Below are 23,679 nucleotides of genomic sequence, written 5' to 3'. Positions count from 1 at the left end.
GCTAGAGTAATCAGTCCCATCTGTCTGTGTGTGTGTGCGTCTCTAACAAGTTGATATTTTCCAGGTGAGCAAGGAATGGCCTCTCCTTAGAATGATTAGATTTTGGGGTCAATTAGTGCAAAAATAATTCAGTTCAAGGTCAAAGGTCACTGTTTCAAAAATGTCATATCATGGCTAGCAGAGGCAACTATATCTCTGCTATGTGTCTGAAATCACTGCCTATGCCCAATATAGTGCACTATGTAGGGTGTAGGCCATTTTGTAGGGGTGTCCAAATGTTAAGTTACAAATGTTACACCCTACATAGTGCACTCAAAATATCCCACAATGCACCTTGAAAAGTAGTGTACAGTCAATGGTCACTAGCCAAGCAATATGGACCGTATGCATTGCGCGAAAGGAAATGGAAACTAGACAAACAAGAGCGTGAACAATTCCCGTTTGTTTTGTTAAATTTAATTTTACCCATTTCTTAGATGGGTTAGATGAGATGGCTGGCCCTTCAGGAGACAGCGAGAGTGAACGTTTTGAGTGTCTTGTCTATCCCAGATGTTCATTCTGCAAAACTTAGAGCCGGGAGAATTTGCTGAACATCAGGATAGTGAACGTTGCTAAAATTGCGGCGCTCAGTTGTGATTTGGACATACTAGATCACTTTATTTAAATTGCTTTAAGTTACTGGATCTTGAAGAAACGCTCTCTCATCTGGTATGGACAGCAAAATGACAATAAATTTGATTTAATTTGATTTCTTAGCTATGCAAAAAACTGTGAATTTGATGTGTTTGTACTATGCTGTTGTGGCACAAATCGCGGCTAGCAAGCGATATAATTAATAGCTCAAGTAGTGTCCGAAATGTTACTTTGCCGAGGTGCTCACTATAGAGTGCACTACATAGTGCACTATATAGTGATCACTATATAGGGAGTAGGGAGTAGGGAATGAGTGGGTGATTTCGGACACAGCCCGTCTGTTTATGTTATCAATAACATGGCTGTAGTTATGCCAACCTAGCATAGCGTTAGCTAACAGCTTAAAAACCAGGAAGTAACTGCAGAAATAACATAAGTGTACAAAATATTTGAGAGTACAGAACAACCGTTCATCACTCCGTCAGCTTGTTATTAATGATATCAATGTTAATTCAAATGCTAAAGGTATGTTTTGCTTATCCATTAATGTATTAGTGTAGATAAAATGAATGCAGGACTTTAGCATTGGCTGGAAATCACAATGTGGTGGAAATGAGCTGCTTGGAGGAGATCTGTGCTCTCTGAGTGTTTTTCTAGTTAATTAAGTAATTTTTTATAACTTGTCAGAATTGTGAATGATTCCAAGTGTCCAAGCTGATGTTATCCAGTTGCTATTTTTATCCAGCAAACAGATAAAATGTTAAAACTAATTTAATATCTTATATAACTAATAGGAATTAAATACTTGCATTTCAGAAGATGATTATTTTTGCATATTGCTTGACAAAAGACAGAATAATTCATACATTCTCAAAATCTTTTTTTTCAGGTTTTTCAGGTAAACAATACCAAGTTATTCTGATCTATTATCCTTCCTTAAAGCAGAAAATATTGCTTTAAAAGTTCTCAGTTGAATTGTTACAGTAAAACCAGAATTCAGACTACCTAAAGGTTCTTGCAAAAGCTTAAAATGTCAAATAGTAAATGTCAAAAAAAATGTCAATAGTAGTTTCATTTTTGCTGGTTACTGTACTTTTTCTGCAGGCACTCGTTATGTTTTCAGTCATGAGTAGTGGTGGAACAGTGGTTAAGGCTTTAAGACGTTGATCAGTTAAAGCTCCAGCACCACCGAGCTGCCACTGCCAGGCCCCTGAGCTGGGTCCTGAACCCTACCTGCTCCGGGGGAGCCTTAGTGAGGCTGACCCTGCGCTCTGACCCCGGCTTGACTCAAAATACGCAAAAAGTGACTTCTTCTCATTTTGGGAAATGATCAATAGAATATATCAATACTAATAAATCAACGCTGTCAGAGCAGCAGTATCGTTCAGACAGCAGGATCAACAAGACTTGAGCCTAAATCTGCAACTCAAGGCTTTTTGAAAAACAGGAAGCAAACTATTGGTGATGCATTGGGTTCTGACAAACTTGAACAGATTTATGTTGGTTCTATTGGCATAGCTACATATAAACAAGGACACTGAGGGTAAGTACTAACGATTTTACGCATAAAGGTCAGTGTACTTGTCACGGAGAGTAACCTGCTATTTAGCCTGTGAACAAAGTGGCTGGTTAGAATGTCACCTCTGACAGTAGGAAGAGATTTGAAGCTTGAGTTTTGGGACAAATATCTATATTTGTCACAAAACAGAAAAACCGAATAATAGAATTCAACATGGTTGTAGCTTGGCCCACAGGACTAAAAGTCAGGCCACCTCCACTTTGAATTTTGACCTTTTTTTTGGTTTTGTTTTCCAATTTAGTATGTTATGTTCATTAAACTGGCAGACAATTTTTTTTTTTTTAACTGATCAGAGACATTTCCAATGGGTCAAGGGGGGCAAACCACCCCTGAAATGTCAGTGGCCACCACAGATTTGATAAGTCAAGTTTATTTACTGAAACTCTGATGTTGCCCAGTGCAAGTAGAAGCAGTATTAATGCCTGTAAGGCATGCTCATAGCAGCAGCCAGCTATATGTCACCTCCACGAACATCACAGAGTGCACAAATGATGCAGTTTGTGCCTTTAGTTGACAGAAACGCACACAGACCTCAAAATGTTAACAGGAGCTGAAGTTGGGTTTGTTGCTTGCAGCTGTTTGTGGGAGTCTTTTCCTCTGAGTTCATTAAACCCCTGCAGCATCAGACAACAGCAGGAGCCACAGGAGTGTCTCCAAAGAGAGATAGCTGTGGGGATTTATTCAACATAGTAGTGACCTCATCAGTTATCTATAATTGTAGATGATAGCTGACATGGATCAGGATCTAACAGTGAATAATACTGTGCACTTTTCTACACCTCAGACTAGTGGCCTGTCACACTCAGAGCCACAGTTTATCAACTAAGGTTAACATAATTTCTTACACAGCTGAAGTCTGAGCTTTATTACAGCTGGGAATTATTTTACTGTAACAGTGTCATCCATTTACTGAAGTCAGATTATATTTCTGTCGTACTAGATTTTCTGATGTTGTTTTCTATTAGGAAGATCTTACATTTCATACCAGGATATTTGCAGTAGTGACATTTCTGTGTGTGTGGATGCATCATAGAACAATGTCTGCCTGACAATTTTCAACCAATTTCTGAATTACGACAGCACGATAGAATTCAGTCATACCTTTTACTTTTCTGTGCCACCCCAAGATTCTCAGTGGACCCTTTCAACCAATATCAAAATGAAACTGCACTGACTTACAGCTAAATCGTTGCACCACTGACTTGCACGCACATGGGAGGAGTTTGGACTTGTGGTGCTTTTTTTTTTTTTTTTTTTTGCTAATTACAATCGATTTTTTTTCCACCGCCTCACAGGGACGTTTATTTTGAAAGGCACCACTGGAACTACTGTCGCTCATTCCTCCGCTGGCTTGACGCTGGGTGGCTTCTCTCTGCTGGAGCTTCAGTATTTACATCAATATTATCTTAAGCCTATCCGCCGCTGCTGTCCGGCACAGACAGCCAGACAGGGAGTCCAGCCGTCGGTAGGACAGCTCTTCATTTTTTTCCTCCCCCCTCTGTTGCAGGACGGCTGTCCGTCCCCAGTTAGGACTTCTTTTGTGCATTTTGGAGCTCCTTCCTATGATGTTGCCGAGTGATATCCGTCTACCTTGTGCACTGCAGTGGTGCGCAGCTTCGCCTGGAGAAACACCTGTGCGCCTCTCCTCTCCACTGGCCACAGTCATGAATGTTGAGTAGGTATGGACGCAAACCTGTGCACGAAACCAGCGCAAAACAAAACATCCACGTAGCTTCAGGAAAAGGGGGGGAAAAAATCATCTTCGCTGCTTGTTTACCGAAGGCTTATTGAACGGGTGCAGCTCATCGATATGTTGGTTCATCAGTTGGTGTGGCAGCTTGGCCCTGGTTGGCTCTGGTGGTCAGATTACACGGGGAGCGGTGGAGTGTTTGGAGGAATGAGGCAGGGTGTGTGTGTTTTACATGGCTTCTTGTTGGGTTTTGGTGGTCAGTATGTCCTGAAAGCAGTGGGAGCCTGTTGGAGGGGGCTTGAAGAGAGAGATGTGGGGGCGTCTTGATGCTGTCAGACAGGATGTAGGGGAGGATCTATTGGAGCAGGATTACCCGACCATTTTTGGTGAGAGCGCATCGTGGAGTTCTGATCACAGTTGACGCATTGCACTCGTCGCGTTTTGGCTGCCGGTCCATTACCATTATATAATCACACTCATGTAATCCAGCCTTTGTGTGTGTGTGTATATATATATATATATATATATATATATATATATATATATATATATACTTAGACAGCATACGATTCCACAGACTACTGCTCTCCCCCCTCCCTCCCCTTGAGGATCCGTTTATGCAGCTCCTGCTGAGCAACCTATGAATGCCAATTATGAATGTGGGTGGGTATCAACACTGTTTACGTTTACATAATTCACTGCTCAGTATGCGCGCGTGTGTGTGTGCGTGTGCGTGGTGCGCAAAAAATATTACAAAAAGGGAGAGACTTGTGTTAAATGCAGCAATGTGCCCATGACTCATGATTTTATACAGTGCAGTACAGGGGTGTGTGTGTGTGTGTGTGTGTGTGTGTGTGTGTGTGTGTGTGTGGAGCTGGATTCCAAATTGTGTTCCCAGTATGTGTGTGTGTTCATGGGGTGCAGTCATTTTGAAGTGTGTGGGTGAGTTTCAGCAGGTGTGTTTTTGCATGTGGTGAATACAGGATGGGGGGGGGGATTTACTGTTCAACTCTAAAGAGGGAGATGTGTTTCACAGACACACAGCAAAGTGTAATGATACCTGCATCAGAGTTTGGAGTATTTATATCAATCACAGCATCCTCCTAACAATAGTTCCAACATCCTCTTCTCTTCCTATCCCCCTTTCTTCTGTCTTTGTTTTTCAGGGAGCAGATAACCCTACGGCGCGGTGTCTGTCTGCATTTGTCTGCAAGAACAAGAGAGGGAGAAACACAAATACCGCACAGCCAGACATCATGCAAGTAGAAACCTTCCCTCGTTGCAGAGAGCTGAAATGTTAGGGCTGAAGAGCGAGTGTGTCAGATCAAATCAGCAGACTGTTTACATCGGGGGGGGCGATAAGAGCTGCTTGACACCAGAGACACTGACACCCTGCGTGTGGTTTAAGGCCCCTTTCAATCGAGAAAAGACGCGTTAACTGATCCTTCATCAGCACTTTATAGTTCAGACCGATTCAGCAGTCCGGAGACGAGCCGAAATGGAGTGGTCACTAGAGAGCGTGAGGGAGATGGTGGCTGGAGGGATGCAGTCTATAAGGGAGTGTGAGATCTGTGCTTTTGCCATAGCCATGTGTGTGCTGCTGCTGTTTATGTGGTATTGTTACAGGGTGGGACGGGAGCACGGCTCAAGCCCCCTGCGCGGAAGGTACCTGGCCGGGCCAGGCCGGATCGGAGGGGTGGTGGGGGGTTTCATGAGTTCAGACTGTCGCGGCAGGGGCAAAGGGAAGCATGGGTCTCTGCTGGAGGAGCAGAACGGCTTCGCTTTCTGCCAGTCGTCAGAGTGCTTCCGCTGTACGAGCGCTGGGGAGAGTCTGAACCAGAGGCTCTATCACAGCCTGCAGGATTATGCCAAGCGCTACACCTGGTCAGGTATGGGCAGGGTGCACAAAGGAGTCCGAGACCAAGGCCGCTACCTCAACAGCCGACCGACCATCCAGCGGCCAGAGGTCTTCTTCCTCCCCGACCTACCGTCAGCCCCCTTCTTCTCCAGAGAAGTGCAGAGACATGACGTGGAGCTGCTGGAGCAGAGCTTCCCCGCCCTACTGGCTGAGTTTGAGAGCATCTACCACCAACCTCCAGCCCGCAGCGGCTCCTCGCTCCCACCAGGGTGGAAGGCCAACAGCACTCCTCGTGGGCAGTGGTGGACCTACTACCTGGTCAACCAAGGCACCCCTCTGGTTCTTAATGTCAGGAGATGTCCCCGGGCCTGGAGGGTGCTGGGCCAGCTGCGCACCTTCATCGCCAACAACGTGTTCGGAAACGCCTGCTTCTCTGTGCTGACGCCTGGAGCTCTCATCACCGAGCATTACGGTCCGACAAATGTCAGGCTGCGCTGCCACCTGGGTAAGAGGGTCTAGTGAACTGCAACTGATGAGGCTCAGTGTGTATTTAACTCAACACAAGAGCAGATGATTTCAGTAATAAGCATATTTAACCACAGAGGAGGAGGAGCAACACGGTGAATCAGCAGCTGTAGTGTTTAGACAGATGTGCTAAATCCTCCTGAGTCATGGAGGAACACGGCTAAATTGTCCCATGATGAAAAAAAAAATTATTGTTTTTACTTCACCTGAGCTTTGATTCTATTTCCATCTGTTCTCTGTGAGATGGCTATAAATAGGGATGTTTATTGTTATGTAGCAAGGTAAGATCCTATAAAACAGCAAACTGTATTGATACAGAACACTGTAAGAACTGTGCATTTGTATGAGATATATCAGCTTAGAGATGGATAGCAGCACAAAATGCTTTCAAATGCATTTATTTAGCTATTATGGCACATGGCTGGACTTTTTTCTCTCGCAGGTCTCAGAGTGCCCCCTTCCTGTGAGCTGGTCGTCGGTGGAGAGCCACAGTGCTGGTCTGAGGGCAGCTGTCTGCTTTTCGATGACTCCTTCCTCCACCGGGCTTTCCATGAGGGTAAGACTGGATTAAAGTTGAATCTTTTCTTGCCTTGTGTCGTTTGTTCATTCCTAGAAAGAGGATTGACCTAAAAGTTGTATAATCCAGCTGGCTGAGGAAAATGGATAGCCTTTTTATATGAGTCTGATATGGGTCTTAGCCAAACAACGCAACTTGATTTTTCCCGTCTTGCATTGTTTCTGTGTGTAGGCGGTGCAGAGGATGGCCCCAGGGTGGTCTTCATGGTGGACCTGTGGCACCCCAACGTGGCCGCTGCGGAGAGACAAGCCTTGGACTACATTTTTACTCCGGGCCGTTTAGAGGACAAGGAGGGAAAATAGGTGTGAGTGAGAAACCATGTCCAAGCAAGCAAGAGACAGATGGCATTTAGGGAAGTGTCTGTAGGATTGGGGAGCAACTCTTTTTTTCTGCCTCCAGACCAGCTCTCACATTCACTGTGTACATAATCTCCGGCTCATACAGTATTACTCATAACTCTTCTTAGCAGATGACCAAACATTGGGCCTCTTTTATCAATCGCATTTTTTGTCTGTACAGTTGTGTAAAATGCAGCCATACTTTAAAGTGCATACTTTTCAGACTATAATAGATGCACAGTAGTTTATGCCGTGATTTCATTCATGTGTATTAAAACTATGGCCGGTGGCATTTCAGCTTAAAAGTCGCTGTTTTAATTTTCAATCGCTGAATGTTTACTGGTGTATCCATGACTGAACACTAAGAATGTTGCCCAGCGATCAGTTGCCACCAAATATGTTATTTCACGTTTCCATTTTTCCATCCTCTAAGTTTGGGGCCAGTTCTGGAAGTGATTATTAAGATTATATGTACTGCTCATATCGTATTTATTTAGGTTGTTATTTAAACCACTGTATGCTGATCTAGAGCAAAGTGTATTACAGACACGTTAAGTGGCTCTTAGGGAGCCAAACAATAATGTATCACTCCTCTGCTGTTATGCTTCACAGCATATATGGGTCTATAGGCCAAACTATTCTATTAGCTATAAATGAGCTGGAGACACTGAATCAAGGCCAGTTGTAGCCTGTTGTGTTATAGTGGGCTGATAGAAATAATATGTGAGTAACTTTGGTGAGCCCAGAGGTTGGACAAGTAGATTTGTAACCAGAAATTTGCTGGTTGGCTGTAATTTGCTCATCCAATCAGAAGAAGTTTCTGCACAACCTTCCATTGGCTGAAGAAAAAAAATCTCTCATTTATTATTAAAGACCCCTGTGAACAAAATCCTTTTTTCTCTTTCTAACATGCCCATGTTGTGGTGTTTTTTATATGCTGTGAGACACATCATAAGCAAAACAAGCAATCAACACCATTCCCACCTTAAAGCTGCAGTGTACCAATAACAGTCTCAAAAACGCAGATTTAGAGTCCCAGGTTTTATATGTAACAAACCTAAAGCTTGGAGCTTACTGTATCCGTGTCCTTTTTCAGAACCACTTCCCGGTTCTGAGATGTATGGCTGAATTACTCCAGTATTACAACTTGTTATTGTGTAGTTTAGACCAGTTTCAGAGTGTTTGAGCAGAGTTGTGGGTGAGCTGGTGTGCTTGAGATGCATAGAGTGGCGAAAGGCAGGGTGGAGAGAGAAGCACGGATTTCGTAGATGGTAGAGGAAGCAACGTGTAGAGGTTCATCTAAGCCATTTTAAGACAGGAGAGAATTATTTGAGTGAAAAAAAGCATCTAAATATGTGACTTTGGTACGCAGAAGCAAGTTTTTAGGAGTTTAATCAATGACCGAAGAGGGACTTTAAGACGCACATTTGGGTGGGCTAAGGCCCCCTGCCCACAGCTGCCTGGCACTGAGTTCGCATTCATGAGCCCCCAGCTTATTCCCAGGCTTTAAGAAAGGCGCGTGACGACATGCAACATACATTTCTGCAAGGGCTAAGAAATTTGGTAATTCAACTTTTTATATGACTCACCACATCCAGACGCTCGTAAAAGTTTTAATTCAAAATCAAGACGCCATTGTCTGAAAGTTTGCACAAACACTTTCACATATAGGATAAACTTTAGACTGTTTACATTTTTATGAATGACTGGACACTCTCCTGCCTGCAGAATGTTGACATACTGTGATTGTAATGCACATTATGATTTATACAAAGCCACAGCATAGTTATTGATCCAGGAAAGGAATTGTTGCTCCAGTGATTGAAAGTCAATTGTGCAAAAGGTTCTTATCAAAACATGAATTGAACAATTAGTGTGAAATAGATAAATAAATAAGCAGGATATGTCTTTAAATTTAATGTTGAGCTGGGTTACCAACAGGATGCACTGTGCGGCGTTCTTACTAAATTGCCAATTGTTCTACAGATATCTAAACAAAATGCATTGCAGATAGTGCTGTAACAGTGTTATAATAGCTACAAAGAAATGTTGTCCTATCAATATCAGATTTATACGTGTGTAGTTTGGTAACTGAGGTCCAATGTCGATCATGATTTGAATGTTTACAGACGCAGCTAACATCTATATGTCATGAACCCTGCCAGTGTGGTAGTTAATTGTGCTCCCCCTTTGAGAATCAGTCCTGCTTTCACAAGACATGGTTAGATAAGCACATTTTTAGGTCAAACTGTGTGAGTCGGCCTGTGCTGTAACACTGGAGATGAAGCGTTTTTGGTAAATTTACTAAACTCTTGTAATCTGGTCGCATTTGATATCAGGTTTGTATTTCTGTAAATATGGTTGAGGTAAAAACAAAAAAGCAAAAAAAACAACTAAGTGAATGGTCTGAGATGTTTTGAAATGATTGTCTTCAATGCTTTGACTATTGTGTTGTCTTGATTTCTAGCTAAAGTGATTGCATTTCATTACCCCATTTCAAAACCATAAAGTCATTTTGATAGATTAAATTCGTATATTCTGTAAAATGTTTCTGAAGTACTATCTCCTGTTGTACTGTGATGTTTGTTTTGTTTTGTTTTTTTTAATTCCTGTGATTTTGCAGCACCATTATTAAATCCACAACCCTTCAGCAGCACTTCATGGATATATGTGCACAGTCTAAAACGAATCTTCAGCAGCTTTACTAGTCCACTGCAATTCAAGATACCCATCTATTCAGTTCTAATGTTTACAAAGCTATGGTCGTTTATGAGCTGTTTACAGAATCAGATGACGCTGACACTCACATTGAGCTGTCCATAATTAGGTTTAAAATCAAGAGTGCTGTTAATCCACCTTAGAGTATGAAAACTGTCATTCCCGAAGCATTTGCTTTCCACTGTACGATGGGGCAACCATTTTGTTTACATTTGGATTAAGGATTTGTCCTTTAACACAGTCTTGTGTGGATTTTGAACAGTATTTCTGTACATTTAATAAATGGTCGAGTATCTTATTTAACCAGCTGGTGTCAGAATTCTCACTTTTACACAAACATCACAGATCTGAACCCAGAAGCTGACTTCACAGTGTTCACTCTGCTACACTCTGCCGAGGGAAGCTTTCCAGGAGAATTAAGTCTTCTGTGGAGATTCTACTCTAGTATTGATTATACGCACAGTTTAAGCAATATAGAGGCAGACAAGAGTAATTGTGTTACCGCTTTTCATCCAGATGCAGTTTTATAGTGGTGGCACAGGGAGGCGTAGCAATGCAATGATGTTGTCGCTGCTCTGCTTTCTCATTATCACAGCAGTTATTTCCTGTCAGACCTGCTGTGCCTCCAGAGGATATGAAGCCAGAAGCACTAAAAATCTGAGGTAATAATTAATGTCAGATAAAAAACATTGGTGCCATCATTACTCATGGGTTCATAGAATATATACATAGCCTGCAGGTTAACATTTGGTCCTGCAATGTCCCTGCCTCTCTCTACAGTCTAAGAGGAGGATTCCCCACACACATCAGAGGAAATCTTTGCCTCTAAAAGCTTCTCTAAAGGGGCATACGCAGTCCTACACGTTTGGGCCTGTAGCTCTGGTGGTTGGAGGCACAAGTTAATAAGGCTGAGGCACAGCACTGAAAAGACCTTACATAAGCTGCATGTTTTATGGGCACAAAATTATGTTTCAAAGTCAGAGTTCTTGAATTATTAAAGTGGACTATGCAGTAGTTAGATAATTATTGTTACCAAACTGCTTACTAGGCTACTTACACCAGGGTGTGAGATGACCTCTTAAAGGAGAACAGAATACTGGAGGCGGACCAAGTTGAACATCAGACTGGTACACAGTACAAGGATGATCATTTGAACAACATGCATTGATTTGACTGACTTATATAGTCATTTATAAAAACATAGATGAAATGCAAATGTCTGTCTTATAAATCTCGAGCTGTGTGGACTGATCAGCTGGGATCCAGACAAAGTGCTGAATAGTTTAATTTCTCCTATTTTATTCAAATGTAGGGGAGCAGTGACAGCAACCAGAGACACAAAACTTCTTTTATTATTTCTTTCTTTTTTTCTTTTTTCTTTTTTTTAAATCCCATTGTTCTTTACGGATCTTGTGTTGACATCCATAAGAATTGTAGAAGTGTCATGTTTTTTTTTCTTATTGTGGATTATCTTGTCTGTTCTGAGCTCCTAATCTGATTGGAGGTGTCACTTTTTCATAAAAAAGTTTGCAGACCATTGGTTTGTCTTACTACCGTCAACACCCACGTCGTTGCCACGATGCCACAGAGAAACATCCACATCAATGAAAAGGTGACGCGCTCTGCAGCGACGTGTGTGCCCCGCTGTCTGTGCGCGCTCCGGCCGCGCCGCCGCCGCCGCACAGCAATCAGGTGGTGAAATGTAGCTCAACTTAACGCGGGCAGGCTCTGCTGGAGAATATGTGTCGACAATGGAGAGACAACGGCAAGTGATGTCGATGAGCAACCCACCGAGGCAGACTACACCAGATCCGCCGCAATGAGCGCCTCCTTTCCAAAATCTGATTCCACAACCTCCTTACTGAAATCCTCCTCGGCGGCGGCGAAGAGACCGACACACCTCCCCGAACATACAGCAGAGAGCCGGAGAAGTCAGCATCACCATCAGCATCAGCACCAGCATCACCACCGTCCCGCTGCACTCCACAGCAGCAGCAGCAAAGCCGAGGAGTCCTTCTGGTCGGCCGAGTGCGACATTAGCGCCCGGAGACCCCTGTGCCATCCGTCCCTCGTCGGCAGCCAGGACAGTAGTAATAATGCAGCCACTCGGGGCAAGTGCAAGTCACATGCTCCTCACAGCCAAGTTCCCGTGCCGCCGCCGGAGCCAAACGGCGAGGCAGGCCGAGGTGTGAGGGAGCGCTGCAGGACGTCCAAGCCCACACATCGACACCACCACCGCAGAAAGCACAACCGAGAGGACCGTCCGCCGGCAGCAGGACCGCCGGAGCCCGAGCATCCCCGTCGCTGTCACACGCACTCCCGCCCGGTCCCCAGGGTGCCCTCTCTGTCGGACAGCAACGACGACAGGGCTCCTCTCTGTGAGCCGAGGGGCCATAAGGGCGCAGGTTTGGCCAACAGCGGCGAACAGGTCAGCAGTCCATCCCCGTCCTCCTGCTCCCTGGTCCCGCTGTCCAGCAGGTCCTCTCGTCGCTCTCGGAGGTCCAGCGCTGCTTCCTCTGCATCCGATATCAATTTACGCACCATCCTCAATTCTCTCTTCGGGCAGGTAAGGCCCTGAAACAGGCTTCAGGGAACAGCAAATAAAGAACATCAGTTTGGTCAGCTGGTTAATATTCATTTGGAGAGCTTTGGTGAGTGAAGTGCAGATTCCCTGACAGGCTGTGACAGTGACATCCCAAACCTAAATCCCTTTTTCACCTTAAGTGTAGGGCCTATTGGATGGGTTTGACAGATTGAAAGGCTTGTGAAAGGATGATTTAAATAACACAACATCCATTTCTAGTACTTTATCTGAAAGAATCATCTGCATTCATTTCACTGCTGCTCCTCTGCTGAAAACTGCCTTGTTGGTATCTCTACAAAAGTGCACACAGGTATGAAGTGGTTAACTGAGGCTTCACTGACGTCCTGTCTACAATCAATACACCCTAATATGCTCTGTGATGCTGTCTGCAAACACTGTCATTACTGGACAGACTATAGAGGAGAAAAAAAAAAAAGCTCCTTCTACGCATTCATTTCTTATGTAATTTCAAATACAGTACTACCTCCTACAGACTTTCTCAATCAGGCAGCTCTTTCTTATTGAAGTGGATGCGCCGGGGGCAAATGAAATGTTCCAGTATCACAGAGGTGGAAATCTCTGATGTGTTAATGTGTGTTTGGTCAGATGCAAAAAATATACTTGTATATTCATGTCCTTGCATCACTCAGTCACTGCAGGGATTGTGTTTTGCGTTTGAAGGCAATTGCATTGATGTTCCTGCGGGTGATGGAGACTCTATTTTGAGCCACAAATCTATTTATACAGAAGAAAAGGAGTTCAATTTAATGTGCTCGGATTCATATCAGTGCTGCCATTTTGCATAATTTAGGCTCTGTGAAAGCAGCCAGCTTTAGTTTTACACTGGAAATCCCCACAAAGCTCCAGCGTGCTGTGTAAACTCCTGATAAGATGTTATTTATTGAAGGCATTTTCTCAGACTCTTCCAAAGAGTTTATTTGTGTCTATGTACGTCGTTTGGGTTTTAGTCAGATCCTGAATCGGAAGATGATTTGCATGCAGTGCTGAAATAAGAAGTCATAAAATAGGCTCAGTATGGGAACACGGAGATCATCCTTTGTGGCTTCAAGAGAAACATCTTCTAGTACTTATAGTATAAAAGCCATCTCTACAAATAACCCATGAGTCAGTCTGTGAGCAGTTCTGTGAAAACATTAGCGTGACCTGAAAAAGGTCTTTGATGAGACAGCTACTGTAGATGGTGAGGAGTTCAATGACGGGCAGAAATGTAACGCACAGTTTGAGAGATACAAACGCTGCCTTTGGCATTTTGTCTGAACAATGCATCCAAAGTAAATAGGATTTCACCGTTCTGGCCTTAGGTAGTGGCTTGACAAGCCAGAACGGAAATACACGTGAGCAGATGGTAGCCAGTGAAAAAAAATAGTTTGAATTCTTCTCCTCATTAATTTTCTATGCAGTGAAAAATATTTTTCTATAAAATTCCCCTGCAACAGATACGCTGTATTTGTATGTGTTTCCTTTGATGCCATGTGGCTGCTGGAGGTCAGAGTGACCTTGTCTTTGCCTGCAGAGGGCAGAGGAGGATGTGTGTGAAGTGTGGGGGTGGAGGCAGGAAAAACAAAGGCACGTGCAGAAAATATAAAGTGTGATTCAAATGCAGTCTCACGGCTTGCAAATGGACAAATTATTTTAGAGCTGGAGAGTGCAGGTGAGGAAGACAGAAAGACTGGAAGTAGGTCATTACAGAATGTTCTTGTAAACTTGCCTGGTAGAGATTTTCACAGAAAGAGCAAGCACCTCACAAAATGTGCACGACCTTGATGCAAAAGGTTACCTGTCAGCTGCACATTTGTTAATGCTGAGGGTGAATTTGTCTGCAGAGAAGCTTCAAGCTCTTGTCCCATTTCTCATATTTATGGTCATACTTAGAGTGTAAATCTGTGCCCAACTGTCTGCGTCGCTTGAAGAATATCCAACAGTTTGGTCGGTGTAACAGTTGGGTGAAATATCTCCGAGACGTCCTGTTTCCTTTAATAGGCATTTCTTCCTTGGTCCACTTCCCTCTCTCATTTAGCTTCTCACCCTCACTCTTATTTCTCCTCTCCCCCCCCCTGTCGCTCTCACTCTCCCTCATTCTTCCCGTGCCCTTGGAACTATTGCTACATTCATTTAGTGCAGCACCTCAGTGTTTTTGATTCAGCTGTAGGCACAGGTTAGCACCCCAGTCTTCATGGGTCTTGCTGAAACCAGAGTTTGCGCTCCTCTCACAACCCAAACTGCAAACTCACTGGAGAAAAAGTCCCCATGCTCCTTTTTAGTGCCTCTGTTCTCCTTTGGTATGGGAAACTGCTTAGAGTGGCCTCTGAGAACGGTAAGATTGTATTCAGCGTGTTGCACTTTTACACCCTATCTTTTTCAGTTTGTTTGATGGATTTTGTGGTGCATTTAAAAGTGACACCTGTAAGTGAAACTGGGCAGCAGTTATGTGCTATTTTTAGGATTTTGGCTAGAATTTTGCATAGCTTTTGTGCAGGTTTGTTTATTCTTTCTGCTCAGAAACAGTCATCATACTGTTAAACCCCATAGAAGAGCTAGAATATTTTTATCTCAGTTTTTTTTATATCCATAAACAAAAACAGTCCAAATCAGTGCATGTCATGGCTATGCCGGGAACATTTTAAATTGAGGAATTTTAACATCCACACTTTTAAATGTCAGTGGTTTGCAGTGAAACCTATCCTTCCGCTGCACTGTGTATAGTTGGCTCTGGAGTGGAGTTTGTGTATTTAGATTAATGGTTTCAGACTTTGGCAGACCTTCGGTGTGCAACAGGAACTATTTTCAAAAAAGTACTGAATGTCCTAGAAGAAAACATGTCCTGTTGTCCTGAAAGCACAACGTCTTTTCGTGATGACAACACATGTAGCTCAGTCTCTGGTGCCTCGGCTCGCCTATTCTCTGCTTCTGAGTGTGTTTACTGTTCCTGTGACAGTGTATAGGTGTGAGGTGCCAGTCCGCACAACGTGGCAAGTAAACTGTTATGAACGATGAGTGGAAAGTTGGCAACATGCTGTTTTATTGATGCATTTACCTTTCTGTCATGTTTTCATATTTTCAACATTGTTTCTCTTACGTATGCACTTGTAAAACACACACACAGAAAATACTTAACCATGACTGTGCCGTAGTATACAAGCACAGCTGTGTCTTTGTATTTAAAACATTTTGTAAAGAATAAAGAGAGTCGACGCTGACATTCCATTCTCACAAATCCTTTCTCAATTTATATTTATATTCCATTCTGCTCTGTCTCTGCATCCCCTTCCTGGAAAAGATGCTCCAGGATGCTGAGAGGAGATTCAGAGGGGTGCTATCCTGTGAGGAGATGGTCCAGTCAGGCTATCTTGGGCCTTATCAGGACTCCATTGTGTCCATGACTCAAAACTGCGTCCTCATGAGCAACATACTGGGACAAACTTGTGTCTTCCTGAGTAAAGGCATGGAAAAGTGCAGGCAGACTGTACGTAAGTCTGGACAAACACCCTTTTCATTTACTGTGTTCATAATAAAGCTAGGATTTATATTATTGTCACATAATCCGGAGTTATAACTGTACCACGAGGTTGTAGAGACCCTGTTTTCCATCAAAATCGATCTTTTGAGTGGTATCCTGTCAGCTGTGATTAGGGAACAGTCCAGTGAGAAAGATGACTGAACCAGAAGCTCACAAATAATAAATGCAATGCTCATGAACCCTACAGCAGTCCTTACATTTGGTACACTGCTGTAGATCAGCAGTTTCTAACCTTTCAAGCTGAAACAGGTGACGTGTTAAACAGGTGAAGCCATGCAGATGCACTGTGCAGCTTACAGAGACAAAACTGTTTGTGCTGTGAGTGCACAAAACATTCTAGGGATATTTAGACATTATGGGAAACAGGCCTATTTGCATTCTTTCAGAGAGTTAAATGAGAAGATTGATACTTGTTTTAGGTCTGTCAGTTAAATATGAACCTGGAGCCTTAAATTGCTTAAATGAGTTTACAGCTAGGACTGCACAGAGCGGCAAACAGCAAGTCTGTCCTTGTCCAAGGATCACACCCTGCCAGCACCTCAAAAGGTCACTAATTAACATGCTGTGCCTTGTTTGCTTAATCCTTGCAAACAATCGTAATACCAGAGCGATATGGTTTTATGGGATGTTATTTGTCAAGCTATTAGTTGACCAAGACTTTATCATATCTGCCATGTCATAGAAAAAGATATGGCATGTTAATTTGTGAGTTTTAGAGATGCTGATAGGTGGATTTTGTCACCTTTAGGCAGAGCCAGACTGGCTGTTTGCCTTCATTTACACTCTTCGTGCCAACCTAAGCTAAGTGGATGCTGGCTGTAGCTTTAAATGTTCCTCGCAAGTATGAGTGTGGCATCAATATTGTCTTCTTTCTGAGAAAAAGCTAAAAACTATATTTCTCAAAAAGCCAAATGATTCCTTTTCATTTTCACATCACCTGCACAATCCACAGCTCATGTGTTTGTCTGCAGTATGTGTTTATTGATTGTGGTGATTATTTTCATGAAAAGAACAAGTGGATTTAGGATTTTGTACATTTAATGTGTCAGTGAAAACAGCAGAGTGATGGAGGTTTTTGTGCAAATTGATCCAATCTGATGGTTAATGCATTGACAAACGGAGCGCCGAATGCATTTGTGTTGGGTCGGCTGGTTTTTTGGGTTCATGTGCCTCCTGTGTTTTCTGTGTCAGTGGTTCCGGTCAGATAGTTATTCAGGCCCGACGTCAGCACTCAGTGTTGTGTTTAGACTTCTCACTGCTCCTGCTGTTAACCCCTCAGGGTTCTGGGATATGTCTGCCTCCTTCTCTGCCCTTTAAAGGTTGCGTTCATTGTAAGCAAGCGCTGGAGGAGAAAAAAAAAAGAAAAGAAACAGTCACATTCTTGTGTGAACATCAGGGTTATAGTTCCCAGTCATGCTTGATAGGGATCAGCCTGTTTATGCCTGGAAGTTTTGTCATCACGATGTGAGATAGTTTCAGTCTGCTTGTAACCACTTTCACTGAGAGGCATCGTTTAGCCAAGGTTCACAGGAAGACTGAGGATTGTTATGGAGAAGATTGCCGATTTAGATTTGGGCATCAGTCGAGTCACAGCGCTGTCAGGGGTTTGTTTGCAACCAGTTCATATACAGAAGAGTGTTATGATGTGTCATGATGTATGTGTTGGGCATGTGTCATTAATCTGGTGTTGTACTAACAAATGATCAAATTTTGTTTCTCATTAGGACAGAGAGCTGAGGCCAGAAGAAATGGATGGTAAGTTTTTTTCCCTTAATATTCCTTTTCTCCTTTTGTGCTGAACCTAATCAGTCAAAGAAAAATGTATTTTTTAAAACAATTAAACAACAAGAGGTGTCAATGTGTTTTACAGAACAAAGTAAATTTAAATGAACGTGTGAGTTAAGACTGAAAGATATGCAAAAAAAAAAATCATATTGCCATTATTTTGACAGATGCTGCAATTGCAATGTGAGTCAAGAATTTGTAGAAATTGATGTTTTAACATTTCTTTTCCACTGAAGAAAATAGGTAAATAATGACTTAACTTTTACTGTGGGCTGTGCCAAACAACATGTTCCCTTATATGTGGAATATATTATTTACAAACCACGGCAGCCCTGTACCACCAAAATGTTTAATTTACCATATGACAGATTTTCTCTTTATCAAAAAATTGCAGCACCTGTAATTTGGTTATTGTATATTGCAAATTTTAATTAAATATCAATGATTTGCTCAATCCGTATGTAAATGCACGTGTGAAGCCAGAATTTGTATTCATAAGTGCAATGTGAGTAAGATAAGAGCCATGCAGTTCAATTATGAATATGACTTCTGTTATAACAGAGCTGCGAGATGCTTTCAAAGAGTTTGACAAAGACAAGGACGGGTTCATCAGCTGTAAAGATCTGGGAAACTGTATGAGGACCATGGGGTACATGCCTACTGAGATGGAGCTGATAGAACTGAGCCAGCAGATAAACATGAACTGTAAGGACATAACTATCCTATATATTTATATTTTATGCATACAGTTGTATCCTCTGTGGTCAATGAGGTCTAAAATTCTGAGCCAAAATCTCTTTGTGTTAAGTGGGAGGTCATGTGGATTTTGAGGATTTCGTAGAGCTGATGGGCCCAAAACTTCTCGCTGAAACTGCAGACATGATCGGAATAAAGGAGTTAAAAGACGCATTCAGGGAGGTAAGACTGTCTGGATTCACATTCAGATAACTGGTTTCAGTTGCACTGGTCTCTGCTGTGCAGTTTTAACTTTAATTTTTGTTTTACATGTTGCCTTTCTGCTTGTTGTTCTCAGTTTGACACAAACGGAGATGGTGCTATAAGCACCTCTGAGCTGCGGGATGCAATGAGGAAGCTGTTGGGCCAACAAGTAAGATTTGGATCAGAGAGAGAAAACAGAGAGCCTCTAAATGTTCTTGAATGAATAGCCACTGTGTGTGGTGCTCCACTCACTTCTGCCAATCTGTTTATTTTATTCCAGGTAGGTCTGAAGGAGGTAGAAGATATCCTAAGGGATGTCGACTTGAATGGTGACGGACTTGTTGACTTTGAAGGTAAAACAGCTTTCACAAACTAATTATTTAAAGGTCTCATCTGGTGAAAATTTATTTTTATTATTTTTATAAATAAATAGAAATGTGAAGGTGTAAAATAAAGACGGTTAAGATTTGAGGACACTGACTGCTGCCCTTACTCAAGTCCCCTTACAACTAGTTAGCCTCCCAGCTTTACAAGCCTGTAAGAATTCTACCCAGATCCTACACAACACATGACTGACCAATAGTCATCCAGCATGAACTGGTGCAGATGGCATATTCTTCCTGAAGGGGGCGGCAACAGCAGCAGCAGCTCATTGGTTCTCAGAGCAAGACAGCCCATTTAGAACAGCCCTGAAACCAGGAGTTATACAGTCACAGTGAAATAAACCATCTTTTCAGTATTTTCAGCTAAAATTTTGAAAGACACACTGTGGAGATATGTGAGACTCCCTTGATCAGTTTGGGAACCCCTGCACCACAGTATACCCTGAAGTTCTCATATTGTGCCCTTGATCAGTTTGCTGATAAAGGGACAATATGAAAACATTAAGGTATACTGTAGTGCAGGGGTCCCCCAACTTTTTGGTCCCAAGAGACTCACAACCCCAACTATCTCTGGAGGTGGATAAAGCAATTTCAGCATTGTGTGCAGTCATGTACAGACACTCATAGGCCAACCCAAACACAGATTTTATGACAACACAAAATAACACAACAGCCTAACAACCATAATAATATTTTATAGTAATCGAGTATAGAATACTAGCAGAATGGATCAATCAAAGTAATCTCTATGTTTACACTACAGTACTGAGTAAACATACAGTATGTAAAAGTAGCAGACTCACATTTTTTCCTTCATTTCTAAATGCTCTTAAATTCTATGCAATTTCTTAAAATCACTTTGCAACCTGTCTCATTATCTCATGACTCCCTAAAGGGGCCTGACCCTCAGTTTGGGCGCCACTGCTGTAGCATGTGGCTCAATAGTTTCATTTCATCTTCCTCCTCCTTCTCCTCTCTTTCCACAGAGTTTGTACGAATGATGTCTCGCTAAGATCATGGAGATGATCAGTCCTGAATGTGAAGCTGTGTCCTTCTCTAAACTAGACCAAGTACAACACAGGACAAGCTAAGACCCTCTGAGCCATCCAAATCTGAATGACACTGGAATCGAAACTCCTTGAATGTTTTGGAGCGAGGAGTCACCTCACACTTTCAATCAATAAGTGTTCTTCCTGAAAAGTCTCCGGTTCAACTGAGGCGGAATTTGCTGTAGCCTAGCTGACGATTGTCTAATTTATGTTTTTGCACTTTAATTCTCACTAAATATCTTCCTGTGTGGATAGGTTGCTGGTGTCCTGTCTCATCCTCTCCATGGTATAGATAAGTGTCTTGCAAACTGTCGCCTTCGATGTACAACAACGTCAGAATGGGAGATTGAATGTATGTAGAAAGAAGTTGATGATCAGTGCACTGTTGAAGATTTCACTATATATTCACACAGTATGCATTATGTTAGAACTTGTAAGTGGAACCACCTTTGTGTGACATTGGTGCTCCACCAAGGAACCCATGTGGCAATATCACATCTGTGTTGTATCTGTGTGACCATAGGTGATTTTTCACTGTGCCAGTCCAATCTGTTAAAAACATCACTGTCTGACATGCAGCAAAGACAAAGAGCTCTCATATTCACGAGACTCTGAAATGCCTTTCATCTGTTCTTCACTGGAGTCTGAGATCAAGGGCAGTTGAAACAACACTTACAAAATGATAAGATGTACAGCTCTCTTTCAAAGCTCAAATCCAGAGAACCAAAGTCCTCATTGACACTAGCCCACTGCGGTTTGCAGCAAAATGTTTGCAGGTTTGAGTTCCCAGAGTCTCTAATCTAACTTTGGGAGCAAGTAATAGCTGTTTTTGAAGATCCATTTTGCTCTGTCTGAGATTATACAGTAGGAATGACACATGCGAACTGTACAGTGGATGTGTTCATGTTGTAAATGTATTGTATGTCAGTGTCATTATGATTGTAGTTGTGGTAACGTTCCACACATTTGTGTTGTCAAAGACATTTTTATGCATGCCAAAGAGAGACATTTATTAAATTCAGTATGCACATTTGCATTTTTGTCTAACAAAGTAAACAAAATATTTCGCCAAGTTAACTGTAGATAAATAAAAGGTGTTTACATTTATATTGTGGTGATGTTGCCAAGGAAAATACAGGCACTATGTAATAGAGAAATGGTTTGCTATTTAGACATCAAATGAAAACATACGTTGACAACAGCCAAATTTGGTGTGGACTTTTTGTCTGTGTTTAATTTATAAGTATATTAGTGTGGCACTGACTGCTGTCACTGCATGTCTGCAGGACAAGCCTCCTTATAACATGTATTATTCATACGTGTCTCGGTAAGACTGCAGGCTGGGCATGTTTTACCTGCAGCAACACTGCAGTCCTTGTGCAGGGCAACAAATGAAAACAGAAAACTGCAATGTCTCTTTGTGACTTCAGACAAATTTAGTCTGTTTAATTTCAAAAGTGTTTGGTAGTGAGACATTAAGCAGTAACTGTTTCATCAAGAGATGCTCGTCTGCTTTGGAGAGCAGTTACGTGTAACTGCAGTCACTTTCTAGCTAAAACTATTTGAGAACTTAAGTGCATGGTTGTGATAGAATCCAAAATAGGTACACTGAGTGTATTATTACTAAAGTGTAAGTGCAAGAACAAGTTTTCATCCAGAGAGAATGGCATGCACTGCAACACCCACGACAAACCTGCACTATGGCAGGATGCCTCCAGGCCACTTGTCCTCCACAGAAACACTGTCGCATGTGACAGCAGCAAGCTGACAGTAACAAATGTTTGCACATATGCTTATGCTAAGTACTTTGTGTAAACATTATGACTTTGTGGGCATTTATTGTAAATTTATTGCAAATATTGATACATCTAGTGCACCAGCTGCAGAAAACAGTGGCACTATACTGGGCCTAATTTAAAGGATAGAAGGTATCTCAACGTATGTTCACCACGCATTGTTAGGTAAAGAGCGATGATGAGACACCTGTCATCCATAGCTGTATCGCTGTTGCCATAGCAACTCTTCATTCATCCCTCTCCGGTCAATTCTCCAGTGCACCGTGTGCGCGTTGCGTTGGACGCTCCTGATTGGACAAAACTTGGACCGTACCATACCGGAAAAACGGGGGCGTGACGTTTTCTTAAAGAACACGTGTAGTAATAGTGTGTGGAAAATAGTCCAGTGGCTTAACTAAATACAAGGTAGGGAACAGGGAGCTGAAGATATCATACCTTCGGTTGTTTTGGTGAGTATAGCTGCGAGCTTTGTCTCGAACGGTACTTGGACCAATAACACACCGTGTTAAAGCCTTTGGAGAGGTTCAGTCAATCAATCAGACTTAGTTTGTGCAGCACTTTCCATACAAATGAAATGTAACACTAAGTGCTTCAGAGAACAGAAGGAATAATAATAAACAAAAAATCAATACCCCTCCCACATCCCCATAAACATTATGTCATAAATGAAGAATTTTTAAAAACAGGGTTGGAGGAACTGAGGGTAAATAGATGCAACAAGGGAACACCACGGACAAGATAAATACAGTTTAGAAAAGAAAAATAATACAATGATAAAAACTGAAGTAATAGAATCCAGATAAAACAAAGTCAAGAGTGTAAATAAATACTAATATTTTAACAAAAGTAACAATGAAGGCTGTTCCACAGATGTAAGTCATGATAACAACAGGATGCCTGACTGTGAGTTTTTGTTCTGACTTTTGGTTTAATGAAAAGGCCACTACAAGAGGGAGGATTCATAAGATAAACACATAACCACTTAAAAGGTAGGCCCAAGACAATTACAACTTCTTAAAACCACTACAAGGATCTTTAAATCAAATGTTAAACAGACAGATCTTCAATGCAGAGACTTTATAAATGATGTATTGTGCTATATCCTTCTGGTCTGAGCCAACAGATGTGCTGCTGAGTTTTAGAGCAGTTGAAGTTCATCTTGGGAAGATAGGTTGGAGAGCATTATGATAGTCAGTCCTGCAGGTAACAAAAACATGCTGAGAGAAACTCTGCTGCAAAGATAAGGGTTAAAATTGAGATGTGAGCCAAAGACGACTCCTGAGTTTTTAATTTGCCATTGGTTTAGTGCTGGTGCTGCAATTTCACATTAGGTTTCCCTCTTAGAGTTTCAGTGACCAAGATTATACTTTTGTCCTGATTGAGCTGTTGAAAATCTGCCATCCATTAATTGATATTTAAAATATGTATATAAATGGCATATATTGGCCCTGGGTCATTAGAAGACACAGTAAAGATGATTAATCCAAATGAATCCATCTATAACAACAACGTAAGGTAAACAGTGAATACTGGACGGAGGTTAACACTACAAAATACCCCTTTTAGCATATTGCTGGTTTCATTAAAGTACGGTAGGTTTTGTTCCCCGTTGTAACCCTTGTGATCTTTATGGAAAATTAACATTGTTCTGAACATAAAACATGGACTATAACGTATCTGGTTTCTG

At 42.1% G+C, this 23,679-nt stretch overlaps 2 protein-coding genes across 4 annotated transcripts; both read left to right on the top strand.

Annotated features, from left to right (window-relative positions):
* The first annotated feature begins 5,318 nt into the window (after positions 1-5,318).
* Positions 5,319-10,221, top strand: asphd2 (aspartate beta-hydroxylase domain containing 2). Its single transcript, XM_008276675.1, has 3 exons — positions 5,319-6,265; positions 6,728-6,841; positions 7,034-10,221. The coding sequence occupies exons 1-3, from the start codon at positions 5,401-5,403 to the stop codon at positions 7,162-7,164; spliced, it is 1,110 nt and encodes a 369-aa protein (XP_008274897.1). The 5' UTR covers positions 5,319-5,400; the 3' UTR covers positions 7,165-10,221.
* A 1,516-nt stretch (positions 10,222-11,737) lies between these two features.
* Positions 11,738-20,548, top strand: cabp1a (calcium binding protein 1a). Of its 3 annotated transcripts, none has more exons than XM_008276672.1 (7): positions 11,738-12,484; positions 17,765-17,795; positions 18,387-18,530; positions 18,634-18,743; positions 18,859-18,933; positions 19,045-19,117; positions 20,134-20,548. In XM_008276672.1, exons 1-7 carry the CDS (start codon positions 11,738-11,740, stop codon positions 20,157-20,159), a joined length of 1,206 nt encoding a protein of 401 aa, XP_008274894.1. In that variant the 3' UTR covers positions 20,160-20,548. The 3 variants fall into 3 exon arrangements, with proteins under 3 accessions (XP_008274894.1, XP_008274896.1, XP_008274895.1); XM_008276674.1 differs by lacking the exon at positions 11,738-12,484 and adding an exon at positions 14,805-14,837; XM_008276673.1 differs by lacking the exon at positions 11,738-12,484 and adding an exon at positions 15,852-15,986.
* Positions 20,549-23,679: the final 3,131 nt, after the last annotated feature.

Source organism: Stegastes partitus, unplaced genomic scaffold (assembly GCF_000690725.1).
Source record: "Stegastes partitus isolate 25-593 unplaced genomic scaffold, Stegastes_partitus-1.0.2 Scaffold79, whole genome shotgun sequence".
NCBI classification, from domain to species: Eukaryota; Metazoa; Chordata; class Actinopteri; family Pomacentridae; genus Stegastes; species Stegastes partitus.
The sequence above is the reverse complement of the archived record's forward strand: the minus strand, read 5'-3'. Positions and strand labels throughout refer to the sequence as shown.